Source organism: Eulemur rufifrons, chromosome 19 (assembly GCF_041146395.1).
Source record: "Eulemur rufifrons isolate Redbay chromosome 19, OSU_ERuf_1, whole genome shotgun sequence".
NCBI classification, from domain to species: Eukaryota; Metazoa; Chordata; class Mammalia; order Primates; family Lemuridae; genus Eulemur; species Eulemur rufifrons.
Genome location: NC_091001.1, coordinates 96,907,350 through 96,928,630, shown reverse-complemented (window position 1 = coordinate 96,928,630; position 21,281 = coordinate 96,907,350). Strand labels below are relative to the sequence as shown.

Here is a 21,281-nt window from a genome sequence, read left to right as displayed (position 1 = left end):
CTTGTCATGGGAAATCTAGCTTCACATCAGGACTTCCCAGGGTGCATTCCAATTTTCTTTCATCGTGAACTTGCAGAGCATCGAAATTATATAGGTGTATATGTGTAAGTGCAAGTGTAAGTGTAACAAATGTTTCCCAGCCGGCTTGGATCTATACCAACCACTGGTCTATCTGATGCGGTAGACATATACGTGTACATCTCTGCATCTGAGTCTCTTGTAAGTGTGTGCAAATGTGCAAACCCATGGCTCCAGCATTGTGAAAACACCATGAGAAGCTTGGAATTTCCCAGAGAGGATAGGACAAGACACACATGCAGCAAGGTACATGCCACCCAACGCAGGGGGGCAGACTGCACAGACACTGACAATGAGGGGTCACCACTTGCCCAGCAGAGGAGAACCTGAGCCTGGGCTCATAAGGAAAAAAAGGGCAGCATTCAAAATGGCAGGGGAAGGCAGGGGTGCCAGGCAGAGGTGCAGGAGGATGGGAGAACAGTGAGAAGAGCAGTAGGTGTGAGGTAGAGCCTTCATTTGGGCACATGTGGGAACAGGGTTTGGTAAAGAGAGTGAGCCCTGCTGACGAGGGCCCTGGGTGCCATGCCCTGTGGTAGTTTGGAATTGATGGAAAACTGGGGTGAGGACTGTTTTGACTCTTGAACCAGGGAATGTGGAGAAAGCAGGACTTTGTATACATCAATATGAAGAATTTGTGTATGATGGGTTGGGGAGGAGAGCAACTGGAGGCGGCGAGGGCAGTTGGGTAAGAATCTGTTATGGGGGGAGAGTACTGAGAACGGAGGGAGGGGTGGAGCTGGGCAATGTGGGGAGGGAGGAGCTTGGGCACAGCTGGGAGGGGTGGGGAGGGTGAGGGAAAACCTCAATCAAGGCTTGAGCTTGAGGGGCTGGAAGAAGCACCTGTGTATATTGTGTTGTGTGGATGTGTTTCTCCATTAGGGGGAGGTGAGGAAGAGAGAGAGAGAGACCCTGTGTTTGAGAATATCTGAGCAGCCTGGAGGTGCAGTCAGATTGGAACTGGTTGGTAGCAACCAGTTCCAGTTGGTACCAACCAGTTGGTACCAACTCTCAGCTCTCACTCTGTCAGTGATTAAAAGACGATCACATCCATTTTCTCCTGTAATCCTCACACTAGCCCTCACGCTGGGAAGGGAAGAGTAGATGAGAGAATTAAATCTTGGAGAAGTTCGGGGACTTGCCTAAGGTCACACAAATTGCTAGAACAGTCAGGACTTAGATCCAGGGAAGTAGTACCACAGCCCAGAGCCCTCCCAGGCGTGGGGGGGCCTCAACAGACGCTCCACAGGCCTTTGGAGCTGGACAGGGAGCCGGGGGACCCGGGGCTCACTCTTGTAGGACTCCTGCTTTTTGGCATGTCTGCTAGCTGAGCAGTCCTTCCCGCGCAGTACAGCAGGGGGGAAATGTAGCCGTCCTAGGGGTGCTGGAGCCACCCTGAGCCATCACGCAAACTATTGGGTTCCCTGAAGATCCACTTATGGGGCAGGGAGAGGAAGTACATTTTCTTTCCATTCTCACCATCTACATCCCGTGAAATATCCTACCACTTGATCACATGGAAACCATTATGTTCCCACTCGAATATATGCTGCTTTTATTTGATGCTATGTATTTTAATTTTATTCACAGTCTACAAAGTCAGAGTCGGATGTGAAATTTGAAAGGTTTTATTTCTTAACTACAGACAGCTTTAAGAGGCTGAATGTCTGCGGCAGCAGAGTGGGAGAGGGCAGGGGCCTTTAGGGTCGACTCCCTGGAGAAAGACGTCCCTGTGCCCCGCTGCGCCCTCACTGGCCCTTCTTATGGGCGTTCTTGACGATGGCGTTTTTGAACAGCGTCACCAGGGGCGTCTGCGTCTTCTCGGAGGTCATGAAGCCGCCGTAGCGCTTGTCCTTGGGCGGGCTGCCCCAGCGGAAGTGCTCCATCCTGTAGGGCCCGTCATCCTTCTTCTCGCCCGCCATCAGCAGGCCGTGCTCCAGGTCGGCCAGCGCGGCCTCGCCCTCGGCAGTGCCGTCGGGGCCAAGCGCCACCTCGTGCCCCTGGCCGGCCAGCTCCCTCCTGAACTCGAGGGGGAAGGCCTCGGCCGACTCGTCCTCGGCGCCGTTGGGGTACACCTTCACCGGGCGCCGCTTCTTGCCCACCGGCTTGCCCCAGCGGAAGTGCTCCATGGAGTAGGAGCGCTTGCCCTCGCGCGGGCCCGGCTCGGCGCCATCCCCGCGGGCACTGGGGCCGCCGGCGGGCACCAGGGCGCGGCCTTCGCCCGCCGCGACCTCCTCCTCGCGCTTCTGCCCCGCGCCGCCGCCGCCGCTGCTGCTGTTGCGGCGGCCGAAGCGGTCCCAGCGGAAGTGGCCCATGACGTACTTCCGGGGGTTCTCGGTCAGCGGCTGCTCGTCGCCGTTGCCTGGGAACACGGGCGTCTCTGCCGAGAGATCGGGCTTGCAGGCCTGGATGCACTCCTGGGGGAGACGCCGGCGCGTGAGGGCGGCCGAGCCTGCGACCCGGGCGCCCGGGGCCCTCACCGCGTGCGGCGGGGACCAGGCTCCATGGCGCGTCGCGAGGCCCCTCCCTTCCCACGCCGAGCATGTCAGCGCACCCGGTCCTCTTGGCACTGGTGGACAACTCCTAAGACTCACCTGGCGCATGGCCTCTTCCTCCCTGTACCCTTGCATACTTCTGCCTGGCAACTGCAACATCCCCCACCCCAATGTGGGGTCTACTTGCCTGCCCCCCGCCATAGCTTTTGTGAACAGGGTCAACGTCTTACTGTCATGTGCCTGATAGGTAGGAATTGCTCCCAGAAGACCAGATGAATACAGAATAAATACATATGGGTTAATTCAAGACCCGGAGGGGGTGGGGCCGAAATTTGGGGGAGAATCTCTCCACATGACAGAAGTCTGGCTTCTAGGGTCCATATTTTCAATAATGCCTCAACCTTAACCGTTGAAATCTGCAAACCCGCCTCATGCCCTACCCCAGCCCTATCCCTGCACTCTGCCTCAAAACTTTCCCGCACCTACATGCACTTTCTCTGGTTCTTTCAAGTCTTCTGAACTGATATCCCTGTACCAGCCCCCAATCAGTAGGCTGTGGGCTGGGTTGGCTTATTTCCCTGTCACCTCATTTTGAAGGAGGGAGGCATGGAAAGCCAGGGTCATTTCCATTGCGAGGCCCCTGAAGCCTTCGTCTCTGCTCCCTGTCCCTAGAGGACTCAACTGTGGTACACATTTGCTTAGGAAAGTTTTCAGTGACCTGGGAACTGCAGAGGAGAAAACAAAAGGATCCCACCCGCTCTGCTGAGTTGGGAATTTCCTACTCTAGGGATTTCAAATTATAATACTACGGGAATGTTAACAGTGGAAAATAAAAATTATTTAATTTACATCCCTCTTCTCTGGGCAGATAATGAAACAAGAGGCTCAGAGAGGTGAAAGGACCTGGTCAAGGTCCCACAACTCATTCATTAGTGGCAGAACTGGAACTAGAACCCATGGGTTCTGTGTGTGGTGCTGCTTCCCTGGTGAGCTCTCACCAGGAGAGGCTGTGCAGTGGATGTCTCCAATCGAGAAACTCTTGGGTCTCTCCGAACTGGAACTCACAGAATCTCCTGGGTTGTTTGTTTCCATTTTATATTATACGTGAAACCTATTCTGTGTCTTTGAGGAAGTCTGTCCCTTCACCTTAACTCAGCTTTTCCTTTGACAAAACACACAGAATGTAATGACGTACATTCCACCCTCACCTGGCGGGTGCTGGCAGCAAGATGGAATCTCAGTCACTGACATCAGTAGTGTCTTTTAATCCTTGGGCTTGATATCTTTCTCATTTATGCCCCCCAACACACACACACGCACACACACACACACACCCTGTGGTGACCTGGAGGAAGCTCCAGCCTGGCACAAGGGCCTCTGCTTCTGGAAAGACTGCGGAGGAACTTGACAGAAGGCCAGTCCTCCAACAGGAGCACAAGATATTTGATACCAGTGACAGAAAAATGGTGACTTGGTTTTTCCTTTTTCCCCTAAAGATGATTTGTGGAACTACCTAGCAGACTTTGTAACTGGCAGTAGATAAAAAAGGAAGAAATATAAAGTGCAAATGTCAAGTGATTTGAGGTTATTTAAAATGGAATAATTTGGGGGCTAAAAGATTAAAAATTTAAAAATGATTGAGGGAACAATTATTGTTTTTAGGCCACTGTCTCTAAATAGTTTAAATGATGTGGGATCTCTGCAGAAGACAGCAGGGAGTAAGGCTAATCCAGCAGGAATTGTGGACCCATCTCCCTGAAGCTGCTTCCTCCCCTCATTGGCCCAAATCTGACTTCACTGCAAAGTTCTGCTCCCGCCCTAGGTTGGATCACCCCACCACTGGGAATGAATTTCCTCCTCCCCACACCCCTTTCCTTTGAGCTATCCCAGCCGGAGTCCCATCTGATGTCCAAACCAAGATGGCAGCCATAGCCCACGTACCAGCAGGTTGCTTTCCGTGGTGAGGTCCTGACACTGGCTACTCTCCAGGCACCAGCCACGTACTTCCATGGAGACCTGAAGCAGCAAGGCCATCAGCAGGGCCCCCGACCGGCTGTAGCACGATCTCGGCATCTTCCAGACAGGCTGAGTCTCTGCAGAGGCAAACAAGATTAGAGGGACCCCTGCGAGGAGCAGAACAATGTTGGCCACTCACCAGGAAGGACCTTGAGCCAACATTAACAACACACTCAGTTGTGGAGTTCAAGGCTTTTTGAGGACAGGAGCAGTGCTGAGGAGAAGGGAGGTGTGCAGGGTGGTGTGAGTTGTGGTAGGGAGAGGGACCTGGGTAAACTATCCCATTATCTCTGGTTAAAATGAGAGCCCTAAAGAGGTTAGGGCTGGAAGTGATTTTGAAGATCACCTCATTCAGCCCTTCATTTGAGAGATGGGGAAATGAAGCCCAGAGAGAGACAATTACTTTGATTTTCATGACAAGGGAAGGCTAAGTTCTCCTGTTCCCAGCACAGAGCTTTTCTCCTTCACTACCTACACGAAGCTATAATATTCAAACATTCCAGATCCAAGGGATGGGAGTCACTTGGGAAAGACAAAAGGACTCTGAAGTTCCAGCTCAAGATGATCTTTCCCCCTTTTCTTCCACCAGGATCCTATTATTCCTCTGAAACTCTATTCCCTATGAATATTAGGTTTGCATAAAAGCAAATAAAACCACTGGCCAATTTAGTCACAATTTCAGGCAACCTGAATTGATACTCCATACATAAATCACTCAGGTGATCTCTGCTACCCAGAGCCCAGTAACTTTGGAGAGATTTAGTTTTAAAGCAGATCCCAAGTCTGTTAAAACTGGCTCATCTTCTGAACACATTACATGTCAGACCTCTTGTCCTCTAGGTCTCTCAAATGTGGTCTAAAATAGCTGGACTTGAAAAGGACATAGGTCTCTCAGGAAAAGAGATGGACAGGAGACCAGAAGGGAACTAGCTTCTGGTGTGAGCAGCCAGATACTTGCAGAGAATCCAGGAAGTGCCTTTGGGCAGATGCTGAGGTCAGGAGGCCAGGAGGAAGTAGGGAGGGGGCACCCATGGTGCCCTTGGCCCCTGTGTCCACCACCACCCCCTTTCTCGGCACAGCTAGCTCTGCCAAGTTCCTCTACCCAGGTCTGCCGCCTGAAACCACCCAGAGGTCTGTGATCAGCTCACCACCAACCCTGCAACCCTTCTGGATTTCAGAGCTTCTCAGCCAGCGGCTGGGAAGAAATCTAATTAGATGAGAAAAGTAATTCGCATTAAAGTGTGGATGACTAAGTGTCTTGTCATTCCTAATGAACATTTGCATTTTAAAATAAGTTTGCCTAAAAGAAATCTCTCATTTGGGGAGGCAAGGGCCAAATCTTTTTTATAGGGGAGGCTTTGGAAGTGAAAGTCCTCCGGGCCCTCATTGTGCACTTCAGGGAGCCACTTCCTTCTCTCTGCCCCACCCCCACCCCATTCCCCGTGAGCCCGGCCAGCTCCGGGCTGGCTTCCCAACGGTGGGCTGGCTTCCCAACAGTGGCCTGGCACGGCTGAGCGTTCTCTGAGCAGCCATTAGGTGGCGCTAGCAGCCGGTGACCGGCCCAGCGGCGCCTCTGCTGAAGAGGCAACTGGGAGAGTCTCCACCTGACACCAAGGGACAGGCTGCTCCTGTTGTAGCCTGCTGGTGCTCCAGTTCAAGTACGAAGGCCGAACTTGGTGGACAAGGCAATTAGATTAAAGCTCTAAGACCACACAGCACATCCAGCTCCAAAAAATGTCCAGCTGTTACAGAAGCAGGAAAAAATGGTAGTTACGTCACTGAGGGCAAGTGTACAATAACAGTAGAGAGAGAAAAAAAACCATACAGGTCTTACAGTCCCGCCAACTATATTTCAGTTCTCAAAGATGACCATTCTGAAATGATTGGCATTTGCTAAAAGCCTTCAACATAATTTCAGGCCTTCCTGGAAAGCCCCCAGAGAGCATTTCCTCCCCTGCCCCCTGGCTGTCGTGCAACGTCGCACGGTCTCCCTCCCCACCCCCTCAGAGCTTTTATTCTATTGCTAAGATGTTAGATGGATTCCTGAAAGCAATTCGTTTTTGCTTACGTATATTTTCCATTCTTCTACAATGAACAAATATTACCTTATTTGTGTCATTTTTTAAAGCAACATATTAATGGGGAAATGTCCAATGCTGTGCTTTTTGTAAGTAGGGTGAGTGTCATAATCCAATAATTGAAACCCCTGGAAAAACAGAAACTTGCAATTTGTTAATCTTTACATTAACTTCATAATAGAACTACACTGATTAGAACTTCGTACGTGTAGGGGAACTCTCTACGAACTAAACAAAACATTTTGTTTGTTACTCTAAAACCGCACACTGGCCGTGCCCTTCTGTGAAGATGAGAGCAGAGATGTAGAGTTTTGTCTTTGCACCATGACATACGTGTCAAGTCCTATAACGAAAGTGTCAAAGGAATATTGTTATAAATTAGCCATCATCTGTACGTATCTTATGAATTGACAAAACAAACATATGTTGTTATTTTCCTTGGCTCCTTCCAGCCATATTGTGAGAACCAGCCCAGCCCCATTGACACATGAAGAATTTGGGGGATCCACATTCTCAGCGGAGCGTCTCTCCCTCACTGGGAACGCCCCTTGCCTGAGCCTTGGTCAGTTCAAAGGCTGCCGGCGCCCCGCAAACCACCAGGGTTTGCGGGATGAACGGTCCACCCTGCGGTCCTAGTGAAGGCTTCCGAAACTAGACCCGGCGTTTCAGGACCTTGGACAGTTCCCACCCCGCCACCTGTTTTTAACCCCAGCTGGGTCTTGGCGAGGAGGGACTCGACTGTCCTGTCTTGTAATCGACCCAAGAATCGAGTAATCATCAGAGCGCGGCCACCCCGGGTGCGCTAAGGTGGGCAGCGAAACGAGGATTCCGGGGTCTGAATCCAAAACAATCTGGCATGCAGGGAGTCTTGTGACTTCCAGCCTTTTCTCTCCTGCTCCCATTTCCGATATGAATTTGCGCTGGAGTATATGGTATCCGACTTGGAAGAAGTGACACCTCTCCCGAACATCTGGAGGGAGAGGATTCAAAAGACCGGGACCTCCCTCGAAGGCGGTCTGAGTCTCGGGGCTCCTGGCAGCCAGCCGCCCCGGTTTCCCCACCCGAGCGCCGCGACCCCAGACGGCGGCCACCGCAGGGGTTGCCGAGGGCCGCCGGCTCCCTGGAAGGCACCGGACGCAGGCCCTTGTCGCCGCTGCGCTAGGCGACTTCTCACGCCTCAGGCGGCACAGAAAGTTTGCAAAGAACTCGGGTAGCCTTCCGAGTCGGCCGAGAGCATCCCGAGGCCGGGCAGGGGTCCCGGGGGAAGAGCGCCCTTACCTGTCGCCGGGAGGCTGCTCCTTGGAGGCGAGGATGCCGGGCGACCTCTCTCAGTCACTTCTCTTCCCCTTTCTCCTCCTTCGCCGCGCTTGGTCCGTCGCTCTCGTCTGTCCTTATATACCTGCAGGGCTCTCCGGGTGGGCGCTTAGACGTGACCTTTCTGGCGGCGCTTCTGCAGCTCAACCCGCGAGGGGGGCCGCAGGCAGGGGGGCCGCGGGGCGCAGGGAGAGGGGCCTTCCAGAAAGGGGCTGAGCGCAAGGGCGGACGTGCCTGGAAAGGGGGCTGGAATTAGCACCGTCTTGACAAAGCGCGCACCTGGCGGCCCGTCAGGAAGAACTTAATTACAGCTGGGTCTCCACGTAGGACGCGGGAGGCTTAGCACCCCGGGGCGGGGCAGGCCTGGGCGCCTCTGAGGTCGTTGGGGAGAGGGTCAAGTTACCCGAGAGCTGCTCAGTTTGGCATCTGCCGTGTTCGCATTTGGAGGTAAATATCACCGCAAGCGGAGTGCGTTTGTGATGCCGCAGATTTGCCAGAGGCTTGGGAACTGTGATGCAGGTGCGTGGGGACTCACACCGCTCTGTTCCACTTTGCGGGAGGGAGCAGGGAAGGTCAGGAGTCACTCACTTGAGGCCCAGGACAGGTTGCCTTCTTGGAGGTGGGAAGGTGAGCTGCCCTGCCCTCCCTCAGGGCCTGCTCCCTGAGGGGCTGGTCCAGGGCAGGCTCCCCTCTGTGTCCCAGACCCCAAGGAAATAGTCCCGTTAACCTTAGACCATTAATGGCGAAGCGCGGGTGACATTCTGTGAAAAGCAGCTGAAGTACTTTCCCTGCAGCCTCTGATCCCTCCCTGCAGCTGGCAGAGTGGTCTGGGGAGGCTCACAATTTTCGCTGTCCTGCCTGGCCCCGTGTTCTGGCTTGGCTCTAATCCCGTATGTCAGGCCAGGGAGAAGAGGACAGCACTCACACCTGCCGTGGAAGAGGCTCCACCTTAACCTGGACTAAAGCAGCCAAACCAAATTGGGTGGGAGTATTGGGACTAAACTAAACTTCAAATCAAGGTGCTTGTTCAATCTGCCAAACGCAGGAACTTTCTTTTTTCCCAATTAGATGCTCATTTGGACTCTAAGACTCCCTTGCAAATTCAGCTTTTCTGGTTGGTGACATTCACTTTACATTCAGTAACCCTTTCCTTTTGGGCCAAAAGAGAGATTCAGGCTCCTTAACAGTAAACAAGATGCTTTATCGCCTGGCCTCTCTCCAGGGTCATCTCCCAGCTCTCCGTCTCGCATCCTGGCACTTTAGCCACCCGCAACAGGCCTCCATTTGTCCACACTGTTCCCCCAACTAGCATATCCTGCCTCCCTCCAGCCATCAGAGAAGCTTGGACTCACATGAATATGTAGTTCATCCATCATCACCTGTTCTCTAAAGCCCTTTTTGGCCACCCTTCCTCCCAGGATTATGAGGTGTGGCCTTCTCTGCTCTCCACAGAAGCCTGTCACCATCTCTTCGGTGCATGTGACTTGCACCAATTCACTCCCACCTTCTATCTTTCATACACCCCACCCCTACCACCACCAGGCATGTAAGCTCTTTCAAGCAGATTTTTGTCTTATGTTCCTTTATGCCATTTTTATAACTTCAAGAGGCAGCTGATGGCAGCAGAAAAGTCAGATCAGGAAAAGTTCGAATTGACCTAGCTTCAGTCCTCCTCTGCCAGCCAGGTTCTCAATTACATGCAGCACAGCCTACTTTGGCCAGTGTGAACTGCAAGGCTCTTGAATCACATTTAGAACCATTGGGCAGGTGGGGAACCAGGATCTAAAATGGGCAGAAACAAAGGGCAGCTGGGACCATGGCCAAAATCAGACCACTGGATCCAGTGGAAAAAGAAAACCAGACCACTACTGGGAATAAGAGGCCACAAGTGGCACTGTCAACACCACAGGCATCAGACATAAATGTCACTTCTGTCCCCAAGATGGAAAGTTGCCATCCTCACTTCAGCTGATGCCACCAAAAAGGAGTCATCACTGCCCCTGTATCCTTGCATCACTAGCTCCTCTTTGAAAGCCTGGAGCAGGTGCCTCCGATCACCTGAACTGATATGATTTTTTCCCCTTTATTCACGGGAACACAGTAAATTATTTAAGATGTCATGCTTTTTCGGGCCAAATCAATGTACACCTTCCACGTATCTATTTATGATTTTATGTGTAATTCTTGTCTCCCTGAAATGTATAAAACCAAACTGTAACTCAGCCACGGCGGGACCACTTGCTCAAAGCTTCCTGGGCATGGCTCTCTGGGCCATGGTCGCACATATTTGGCTCAGAATAAACCTCTTTAAATTATTTTACAGAGTTTGGGTTTTCTTTTCCATTGACAGATACTTTTTTTCTATACTCTTGAGTTGGACATTAAATGCTGTTACTTAGATAATTTATATTTGAACTTTATTCTTTTTTTACATATGTATTTATAGCCATAAATTTCTTTCTAAGTGTAACAAAAGTAAGGATCTGAAAAATGGGCAAAATGTTTTACAAGTTGTGTCTTTAAAACCCCTCAACCTTTTTGAGGAATTAAAACCTGCATTCCTGCCCAGGGCCAATAATCAGAGGGGCCGAGGAGTGTCCCTTGTTCTTTGTTTTAAACCACAGGAGATGACTCCACTGAAATGTCTGGGCAAAGATCGTGGGATCATCTTCTCCCGAGATAAAGTGATCAGGACTTAGGACGGCCAACCGTAGTTAAACAATAGCCTGAAGCTGAGAACCCCCTTTAAAAACTCGATATTTCTGCTTAAAGGGAGGACTATGGTTCTTTAAGACAAGAGTCTGCTATTTCCCTCATTTGCCAGCAAATTCTCTTTCCTTTTCCTCAAACTGCTTATCCTCGTTCTTCGTTCGTCCATGGGGACAAGTACTGAACTGTCGGTAACATATATATGGCCTTAGTTGTAACCCACAAGTTTTGATATGTTATATTTTTATTACCATTTAGTTCAAAATATTTTCTTATTTTCATTTAAATATCTTCTTTGACTTATAGGTTATTGAGAAATGTTTAACTTCCAAACCTTGGCGATTTCTCAGTTGTGTTTTGAAACTAATTTTTAGGTTCATTCTCCTGTAGTCAGAGAACGTGCTCTGTTTGATTTCTGTCCTTAGAAATTTTCTGAGGCTTGCTTAATGGATGAACAGATGGTCCATTTTGATGAGTGTTTCAGATGCACTTCAAAAGAGTATGTATTCATTCTGTGGTTGCGCAGACATTCCACATCCTTTCTCTAACTATATCTTTGCTGATTATTTTTCATCTTATTCTAGTAGTTACTGAGAGAAGTATGCTTTTAAAATCTCCCCCTTATTTTGTGGATTTATCTATCTTGATAGGGCTCAGGAAATAGTACCCCAAAATGAAGGCCTCAGAAGGGAAAGCTCTCTGACCTTCTGTCCTCCCGGCTCCCAGTCCCATTTCTAAGGCTAGTCATGGAAACTGGAATCCCTCTTTCCCCAAGGCAGATCATAAAATCCAGAACCTCTTTTCTCTGAAAGCCAGCCATAAAACCTAAAATTAACCTGTGTCGAAACTGGCCACAAAGTACTTATCTGACCTAACTTGTTTGACTGTAGGGCCCTGCTCCACACCCAGAAGGAAGGAATACATGCTCAGAGAGGCCAAGAAGACTCTAGACAAACAGGCCTTGCTGGGTTTCCCCACTCAGTCTGTTAGCATCAGGTCATACCCTTTTTATCCAATCATATTTACACACAGCTGTCCATACTTTGTTGAACCTGAGCATAAAAATGGACAATTTCCCCTATATCTTTGGGTTTTCATTCTGAAGGCTCCTGTGTGTACGTTAAATACATGTGTATGTCTTTTCTCCCATTAATTAATCTGCCCCTTGTCGCTGCTTTTCCATCAGATTTTAGGGGGCCAGGGCCTTCACTCCCTACAATTTCTCTATTTGATCCTGGCACACACACAAAAAAAATGCCCTCTTTTTTTTTTTTTTTTTGGAGACAGGGTCTCACTCTGTTGCCTGGGTTAGAGTGCAGTGACAACATCCTAGCTCACAGCAACCTCAAGCTTCTGGGCTCAAGTGATTCTCCTGCCTCAGCCTCCCTAGTAGCTGGAACTACAGGTGTGCACAACCACGCCCGGCTAATTTTTCCTATTTTTTGTAGACACGGTCTCGCTCTTGCTCAGGCTGGTCTCGAACTCCTGGCCTCAAGCATTCCTCTGGCCTTGGACTCCCAATGTGCTAGGATTACAGGCATGAGCCACCACATCCGGCCAACGTTGTTGTTTTAAACCACTCAATATTGGGATGGTTTGTGACTTAGCTTAGATAACCAGAACAACCATTATTAACACTTTGGTATCTTTTAATCTGTATCTCTAATTTCTATCTATAGCTACATCTATATCTGTATCTGTATCTTATACTTCCCTCACTTATCAATACATCATAGTGGTCATTTTTTATGTCTAGAAATAAATGTCTATATTATTATTTTAAATGGTTGCAAAGTATTCCATTATGGCTTTACCATAGTCCTTGTACCCTACTGTAGATGTTTAGTTCATTTTGTTTTATTGCTCCTATAAACAATGTTGCATGAATAGTCTTGAACAGCATTTAGTGTAACTGCTAGATAATTTCCTTGGGATAATTCTCAGGAAATGCTGGGTCAAAAGGTAAATCCTTTGGTAGAGACAGAAGCCTCCTGTGGCTTATTCTGCAAGTCTCCTTGTGTCTGAACCTCCTTCTCCTCTTTCCCCCCTGTTAGGGCAGAAGAAGCTCTCCACCATCTGAAGGATAGGTTCTTCCTCTGGCTCCCATCTCTGTTCTACTTAAGACTCGGATGATCTGGCTTCTCCCACTCTCATCTGTAGCATCAGTTTCTCCCTCTCTGCTGGGTTATTCCATCGGCACACAGTCCTGTGCTAGCACATCTCTGCCATCTTCACCCTTGATCCTATATTACCTCCACCACTGCCCACATTCACCATTCAATTTCTACTAAAAATAGAAAAATTAGCCATGCATAATGGTGCATGCCTGTAGTCCACTTGAGCCCAGGAGTTTGAGGTTGCAGTGAGCTATGATGATACCATTGCACTCTAGCTGGGGTGACAGTGAGACCCTGTCTCAAAAATAAATAAATAAAATAAAAAATAAAAACATAAAACAACATTTCTTTTGATCAGGAATCTGTGGTATGAGCAGGGCTCAGCAGCACCAGCTTGGGTAGCTTAAAGACAGGCTGGGGCCTATAACCATCTGAAGCCACTCACTCGCAGGTCTGGTTCCCGGGCTGGGAAGGCTCAAATAGCTGTGGGCAGGAACGGTTGGGCTCCGCGGACACCTCTCCCTGCCTCTGTGTGGTCTTGCCACGTGATCTCTGCAGCATAGCTGAGTTAGGGTAGCCAGACTCCCTAGGCACTGGCTCAGGCATCCCCAGCGTGTGTCCGAAAGAGAGAGCCAGGCAGCTGTATTGCCTTTTACGACCTAGCATTGGATGTCGTGGAGCATCACTTCTGCCAAATTATACTGGTTGGGGCAGTGACAAAGTTCCTTTCACCCAGGTTCAAGGGAAAGTAATACAGACCCCAGCTCTCATGGAGGGCGGATCACTTTTACAGTGTGAGAAGAATATGTGGCTAGCTGGGTGTACAGTAGTGGACTCTTTGGGAAAATAGTCTGCCAGAGTTCAACCTACGGTCACAACAATTCAAATCCCTTCTAAATGCAAAATATGCTCATTCATTCCCTCAAGGCCTCCAATTCTTCTCAAAATCTCATGTGTGGAAAGAAAAAAGAAAAGAAAAAAATAAAGACCTCCAATTCTCATCTCATTATGGCATCAACTTGAAGTCCCAGATCTCATCATCTAAAACTTTTGTGGGCATGGCCGGCGTTTCTCAGGCGCAGTTCCTTGGACACAGTTCTTCTAACGCTAAAGACCCAGAGAGTGAAGATGCGAGTTTTTTTCACACCCATTTCACACACCCTGGTGCCACAGGCCTAGGACGACCATTATAGACCCTCCCATTCAACACAAGCGGGACATAGGGCACAGGAGTTCCCAGTCTGTAGACATTCTGAAATCCAGCCTGGCACGTGTGACCAGTCCTTTTAGGACGCAGTTCCGCTGCCTGGGATGATTCTCTGCAGCTCTTGGTCCATTCTTGTGTTATCTTTCCTTTTCCACAATGGCCAAGATCCGCAGCTGAACAGCCCTCTTACTTGCTTCCTGCCTGTAGTATGCCAGGGGTTCAAGAGCTTCTCTTCATTTTTATCCTCCAGCTAGACCCCTGGACTACTGGACTACATGTAATGTAGGCAAAGCTCTCAGAGCAGAGCCTGGCCTCAGCCCACACAGGGACTGGCCCTTAGCCTTAGAATTACGGGAGTGCTATGGGAAGGCAGGAGGGAGGAGGGAAAAGGAGGGAAGGAAAGCGGGAAGACGGGAGCAGATACAGGGTCTTTTGGACAGGGTAGCTGATGGACTCCTTTGGAGACCCTAAGTGTGCGGCTTCATGAGGCCAGAGTGATTCACCCACACCTGGCTTCAGTCACGCCAGGTGGCTGCAGGTCCAGGGCCAGGGCTGCTCTCATCATCCCAGCTTTTCACCTTTGAAGGTTTAATTGGAAAAGAGATGTCACCAAGGTGTGAGTGCGTTACAAAGGCAGGTGCAGAGGTGGCCTCTTCGGGGTGGCAAAAGGCTGGGAGGCCAGCAACAGGGATGGGGGGACAGAGAGCCCAACACGGGGTGGGGGTGAGGAGGCACGAGGAGAGTGGCCTTGCTCTCAGCCTCCGGGCTCCGGGGCCGGGCCGTGGGGGCATTTCACTAGACGACTCAGGGATGAGGCTGCCCTCTGTGTGCACTCGGTGGGCTGTGCTGGCATAGGCACCGATTCAAGCCTTGAGGGTCACGGCGAGGCACCCAGCTCCAGCCGGCCCACCCTTCTCCGCTCACTCTCCAGTCTCTGTGGACAAGCTGGAGGCGGCTGCCAGCCTGCCTCATGGAAGAACAACTGTCCCTTCTTGGGGTTCCTTGGGCCCAGCCAGGGCTTCTGTCAGAGGGAGCCCTTCATTCCTGCTATTGTTTGGACCAGAGGGGCCTCTGGGCGGCTCAGCTGGCGCCCCTGCCTGCCAGGGCACAGCTGCCATACTCTGCGTGTGGAAAGTTCCTGGCAAGGTGCCTGGTGGAGAGATGGTGCTCAAGAAATATTTGCAGAGCCAGGGAAGGAGGGAGTGAATGAGGAAGGGAGCCCTTTTATTTATTTTTTTAATTATTATTATCATTTTTTGAGATAGAGTCTTGCTCTGTTGCCTGGGCTAGAATGCCATGGCGTCAGCCTAGCTTACAGCAACCTCAAACTCCTGGGCTCAAGCGATCCTCCTGCCTCAGTCTCCCGAGTAGCTGGGACTACAGGCGTGAGCTACTGTGCCCACCCCCTCCCTTCATTGTGCCTGAATGAGAAACAGCCTGGCATCTGCCCTTTCGTGTGCATGTTCAAGACTCACGAGCATGTTCAAGACTCACGAGCATGTTCAAGAAATCCTAACTACTATTAAGATTGTTTTGGGGCTCAGAAAATAATTGCCCAAAATATGGTACTGTAGGAGTGAAGGGGGAACAGTGACTTTCCCTCCCTCACCTCACACCACCTCCCCCAGGGCAACTTTGGTCCAGGCCTTTTTTCTCTGGGCTCATTCATTTCCCCTGAAAATCACTTCCTCCTGCACCCCCACCTCCGGTTCCCCATGAAGAAGTGTATATAAGCATCTGAGCCTGGGTGCAGTGGCTCACAACTGTAATCCCAGCACTTTGTGAGGCAAGGCGAGAGGCTCACTTGAGGGCAGGAGTTCAAGGTCAGCCTGGGCAACATAGCAAGACCCCATCTCTAAAAAAATAAAAAATATTTAAAAATTCTTAAGCATGTGGACCTCACTGGGCTAAGGGGCAATCATCCTCCCGCCGTTCCCCATGCCATATACATTAAATGCATTTGCCTGCCTGTTCTCCTTCACTGTATTGTCAGCTCATTGTCAGCAAACCTTCAGAGAGTGGAGAGGAAGCTTTCCTTTGGCCTCTGCCGTAGTCCACAGAAACCCTAATTAAGAATCCTTCTAGGAGTTTGATGGGGCTTGGGGGCCAGATATGGAGCTGGTCTGCAGAAAAGGGCCCTTAAGCCTGGGGCACAGTGGAGGAGCGGGTCCCTGGCACCCCGCATGACCCAGAGAATGGGGGAGGGTCCTTCTGTCCCCCTCATCCCTGCAACATCCGCCCAGCTGCGGCCCTTTCACTGAGCGCTCCCATTCCGCTGCAGCTGGGCCGCTTCCCCGGCAGTTTGACCCCAAGGGCAAAGAAGAATCAATTTGTGCAGAGAAGAGAATGAAAGAGATTTCAATTGACCTTTGAATGAGGTTTTAATTTGCTTTATTACAGCCAAAGGGGCCTCGTGAAGAGACCCTTGAGACTGCTTTTATCCGCTAATGGTGCATTAATGCAGCAGCCCGGCTGGGCCCGGTGGGTGCTGCAGGGCAGGAGGGGGGAGGCCAGAGCCCACCCCTCCCTAGAGTTGGTTTCCAGGCCCTCGGGCATCCAGGGCAGAGTCAAGAGTGGAGGAAGACGCAGTGGGAGGGGTGAGGGCACGTGGTTCTAGCCCTAGCTCCCCTTCCAGGCCTGACAGTCTATGGTTTTAAGCTCAGATCTAGAGCCGAGCTCTGCGATAGTAAACTAGTCTTGCAGAACGTGGCCCCGGTGGGCACAGCAGAGTCCTCGCGGCACAGGAACTAAGCCCTGTCCCTCCGTTCCTTGGGCCTTTCTTATGCCCTCTCTGAATTCTCTCTGAATAACCACTTGAGTCTCCCCACGTGGGCCAGCCGAGTCTCTGCTCTGTCCACTCTCAATCCCAGGTGAAGCCAATTAGTCAACACCTGGCTTGACTAACCACCACTATTCCTACTGCCAGCAACAGCCTGTGGGCTCTAGGCAGTGTGGGTGGTCAAAGAGCCCCTGCAACTGCTCCTCCACGCAGGCCCTATTTCAGGGCGACATCCCAGCATAAAGGCCTGTGAGTTTGCGTACACAGCCGTGCGATAGAAATGTCAGGTGCTCTTTTACCCTGAGCTTGTACGCGGGTGCATTGCCATGTGTGTTCTTTCAGAACCATTCTCTTATTCCAATCCCTTTTCCAAACTGAGGGTTTGTTTCTGTGCAATCAGAGTGGACTTCCTGGATGTGGGGTCTTTGTCGAAGATGTTGTGGACATTACAGACACACCAAGCTCTTCCAGATGACGTCTTGCTGCCACGCTCTTTCCAGAAAGAGCCCAAGTGCCAGCAGCCTCCATTCTGACTCAGTAGTGATCATAATGGTCCTTTTGTGGCGAAAATGCCTTTGTTAGGGCCTCAGGCTAGACTGTGGCTTTTCCAGAGGAAAGCAGAGTTCTCCATCCAGGGGTTGAGGTAGAGAGAGCGCAGTGTTGGGCAGAAAGGATGTTGCTAATGCACATCCATTAGTGGAACACTGGAGACGCATTCAGGAACTGTCCTCCTTCCTCCAGACCTAACAATGGCTGCGTGGAGGGGGGTTGAAATGGCCTTTTTACAGGCACTCAGCTCAATCTTCATCTCTGTGCCCCACCCGGTGGGCGCCTGTCTTCCATTCTCAAGCCTGTTGCTCAGAGGGATGCAGCAGCCAGGACAGTGTATCCAAGTCGCCTGCACTGCGCCCTCAGACCCGCTGCCCTGGAGAGTGACCCCAGGCCTGGGCAGAGCCGGTGCACAGTGACCTGCTCTGCAGCGTCTCAAAGAGCCCACGATGCTGTGTGTGCACGTGTGTGTGTGTGTGTGTGTGTGTGTGTGGTGTGAGGGATGCAAGGACATCTGAAAGGTAGTTTAGTTTGTTTTTAACAAACTGGCCAAAATATTCATGTCCAGTTGAAAGACATTCCCTTCAAAGCAGCCCCCTGGGCAGCTGTGCTTGGTGCCAGCGGTGGGGCTGGAGGCCTCGGCTGCCCCCTGGGGGGACATGCCTCCAGACCAGGTCTCATCCACCTGGGGGGGGGCAGTCTCTGACTTCAGTCACATTTTTTAAAAATGCATCAATTGTGTTTCTTTTATTTCTCCTTCATATTATACTTCAATCTTTATATTCAGCTTTTTTCTATTCATTATGGGTATGAGGTGGTTATATTATCAATGCATCTTATTTCAAGATAATAAATAATAATAAATAAGATCTTACTACTTATTTACTCTTAAAAGGGAATTTTGCTGCTGGTGGAAACATACGATAATGCCACGTTGGCAAACACTTTGGCAGGTCCTCAAATTGTTAAACGTAGAGTTACAATATCCTCTAGCAATTCCATTCCCAAAATTTGTTCATAGCAGCATTAGTCATAAAAAAGTGGAACAGATCCCAATGCCCATCAACTGAGAAATGGATAAATAAGATGTGGCGCGTCCGTACAATGAAACACCACTTGGCAATAAAAAGAAATTGAGACACAGCAGGGAACCCTCTGAGGGGCTTGCTGTGCCCCTCAAACATGGACTTAAAGGGAAGTCTTGTGTCCCTTCAGGGGACATTCCGGGCACCTGGCTGGCCTTAAACGTGATCCGGAGTACCGATGACCCCCCAGGCCAGCCCAAATCACGGGGTGTGCGGTTCCCTAAGGAAACTGGAAGATGGCGTCTTAACATTCTTGAGTCATTTTTCAGAAACCTCCACAGGATGGATAATACAGACAAGGGGGAACTGAAGAATCAAACCCTGACCACCATGCTTTGTTCTAAATTTCCTGTCACACTCATCCTAACGCTCCTTTCCACTAACCCAAGAATCTCTGAATCCACCTGTGCCCCCCCCCACCTTCAGGATGTCCCACTTTTTGGGGCCAGGCCACTGTATAACTTCCATACATTGATGAACAATTGTGGCCCCTACAATGTACTCCTGCCTTTACAAACTCGGCTGCTCGTTCTTGCACGGCACCCGGCGATAAAGATGCCTCTTTCTGCCACTGCACCTCTTGGCTTCAGTGTCCGGCTTCCCTGAGCCGCGTGAGCAGACCCCAGTTAGGTAACAAAATGAAACACTGACACACGCTACAACGATGAACGTTAAAAACATGATGCTAATTGGAAGGAGCCAGACACAAAAGGCCACAGATTATATGATGCCATTTATATGCAAAGCCCCAAGTAGACAAATCCGTAGAGACGGAAGCAGCTTGGTGGTTGCCAAGGGTGGGGGAGTTGATGAGGAATGGGCGGTGACGGCGACGGGCACAGGATTCCTTTGGGGTGATGAAAATGTTCTAAAATTGATTGTGGTGACGGTTGCACAGCTCTTTGAATGTACTAAAATCCATTTTATGGTACACTTTGTAACCTGTTCCATGAACCTCCATATGTTTCTTATAACCCTCTCCCTTGACTAACCCCTTGACCCTTTGAGTCATTTCCCAAAAATGATGGACTCAAACTCCTGGTCTCAAGTGATTCTCCTGCCTCAGCTTCCCAAAATGCTGGAATCATGGGTTTGAGCCACCACCCCAGCCTGAAATGGTGGATTTTCTACAAGACAAAGGAGTTGAGATTCTGAAGGACCCAGGGCAGACATCCTTTCGCCAGGACCATCCCCCTCCACCTGCCCCAAGGCACGTGGCTGCCACTTAAAAAGCCCCGTGATCTCCATCAGCTGGAGAGGGATTTGACGCAGGTTCTCCCTTTCTCCTGGCAAGATGTCTGTCTATTACAAATTCCTTTCTTCTGTGCCAATCCTCATTGTCTCAGTAATTGGATCTTTGGGCAATGAGCAACTAGACCTAGACCAAAACCCTGGTGGGGTTTTGACAACTTCAAATAGGTGAATTGTATGGTGTATGAATTACATACTCAAACTGTTACTTTAAAAGGGATGGTTGTGGAGAAACGTGGATAAGCGAATCGTGGTATATGCACAGAATGGAATACTAACCAGCAGTAGGCAGGAGCCACGGATAGTGCAGCACCATGGATGAGTCCCCAAACATTATGCTGAGTGAAAACCCAGACACCACAGACAACGTAGCGTGTGATTCCATTTTCATGAAGTAGAACATGCAAAACATGCAGAACAGGCAAAAGGCACCACTCAGATGCGGAGGGAGGGGAAGTGACTAGAAAAGGCCCCAGGGTCTTTCTGGGGTGATGGCAATGTTGACTGACAGATCGGGAGGGACCCTCACTGCACTGTGAACTTAGATCTGTGCAGTGCACTGTGACTACACCTTGATCACGAAAGGGGAGACATTTATTAAAGCTGAGAATCATTGTTTTAGATAATTAGAAGAATACGGAAAACAAAATTTCTCTCTTCAGAAATCAAATTCCCCTTTTGAGTATTTGCCCTTTCCTTTTTTTAATAACTTCTTATTATGGAATTTTCAGACACACAAAATATCGAGAGAATCATACGATGAGCCCTCCTGTGCCCGTCAGTCACCAGCCTTCTGCTATCCTTGTTTTAACTATTCCCTCTGGGTTTTGTTTTGATTTTTTTTTTTTCCTGGAAGATGTGAAACAAATCCCAGACCTCACGTCATCATACCTATAAATACTTTGTATGTCTTGGTAACAGAGAGGACTTTTAAAAAATAACTACAATACTCATGACCAAACTCAATGACGTCAACCATGTCCAATTTTTTCCAACGGTTTCAAATGCCTTTTTACAGTTGTTTTTGTTCTAATCTGGACCCACACAAGGTCCATACATGGCATTGGGTTGATATGTCTCTGAGGTTTTTCTGGATCTGTAACAAGTTCCCGTCTTTCTTTTATGTCATTTATTCTGTTGGGAGCACTGTTTTTTTTGTTTACGTCACACGGGTACTGTGCTGACGTGGTGACAAGGTTTGAGGGAGGCACATGGCACATGACAGGGTGAAACCCGATCATCCGGCTTAGGAGCCACAGAAGGGCTGACTCAGATGATACCCTTTACTGGCCTCTGTCCTCACTCACTCCCCTCCCAGAAGAACTCTGAGCCTCTGCAGGGTGAAGCCTGCTCCCGTGTGGCCTGGCGACCCCCTACCTTGAAATTCTAGGAGTTGCTCAGAGCAACCAGGGGTCTCACCCTTAAGGGGGGGCCACCACCCTGACAGGAAGCCAGTGGCTCCATATGCAAACGTCTTCTGGATTTTCAGCGGGGGCTGCACACAAATGAGGGGACTTGCCTGGGCTAGACTGGGGGAACCTCTGACCTGAGAATGAGTCTGGGTCTCCTAAGTGGAAGATGCGTCATGTTAAGATCCCCCGGTCAT

The 21,281-nt window shown here is 50.0% G+C and overlaps 1 protein-coding gene and 1 non-coding gene across 3 annotated transcripts; both read right to left on the bottom strand.

Moving 5' to 3' along the window:
* Positions 1 to 1,633: 1,633 nt before the first annotated feature.
* On the bottom strand, positions 1,634 to 8,029 carry POMC (proopiomelanocortin). 2 transcript variants are annotated; one of them, XM_069494784.1, is made up of 3 exons: positions 7,943 to 8,029; positions 4,512 to 4,693; positions 1,634 to 2,492 (listed from the first exon to the last, which is right to left on the bottom strand). In XM_069494784.1, the coding sequence occupies exons 2-3, from the start codon at positions 4,641 to 4,643 to the stop codon at positions 1,824 to 1,826; spliced, it is 801 nt and encodes a 266-aa protein (XP_069350885.1). In that variant the 5' UTR covers positions 4,644 to 4,693; positions 7,943 to 8,029; the 3' UTR covers positions 1,634 to 1,823. The 2 variants fall into 2 exon arrangements, with proteins under 2 accessions (XP_069350885.1, XP_069350886.1); XM_069494785.1 differs by having other exon boundaries at positions 4,512 to 4,663.
* Positions 8,030 to 20,837: 12,808 nt separating this feature from the next.
* Positions 20,838 to 20,940, bottom strand: LOC138400481 (small nucleolar RNA U13). Its single transcript, XR_011236358.1, has one exon. It is a non-coding gene; the product is annotated as a small nucleolar RNA U13 (small nucleolar RNA).
* Between the last annotated feature and the right edge of the window lie 341 nt (positions 20,941 to 21,281).

Coding starts and splice junctions, on each gene's coding strand:
- POMC (XM_069494784.1), bottom strand. CDS start 4,643: ATGCCGAGATCGTGCTACAGCCGGTCGGGGGCCCTGCTGATGGCCTTG. Junction 2,493..4,511: donor CCACGGAAAGCAACCTGCTG/GTACGTGGGCTA, acceptor CGTCTCCCCCAG/GAGTGCATCCAGGCCTGCAA.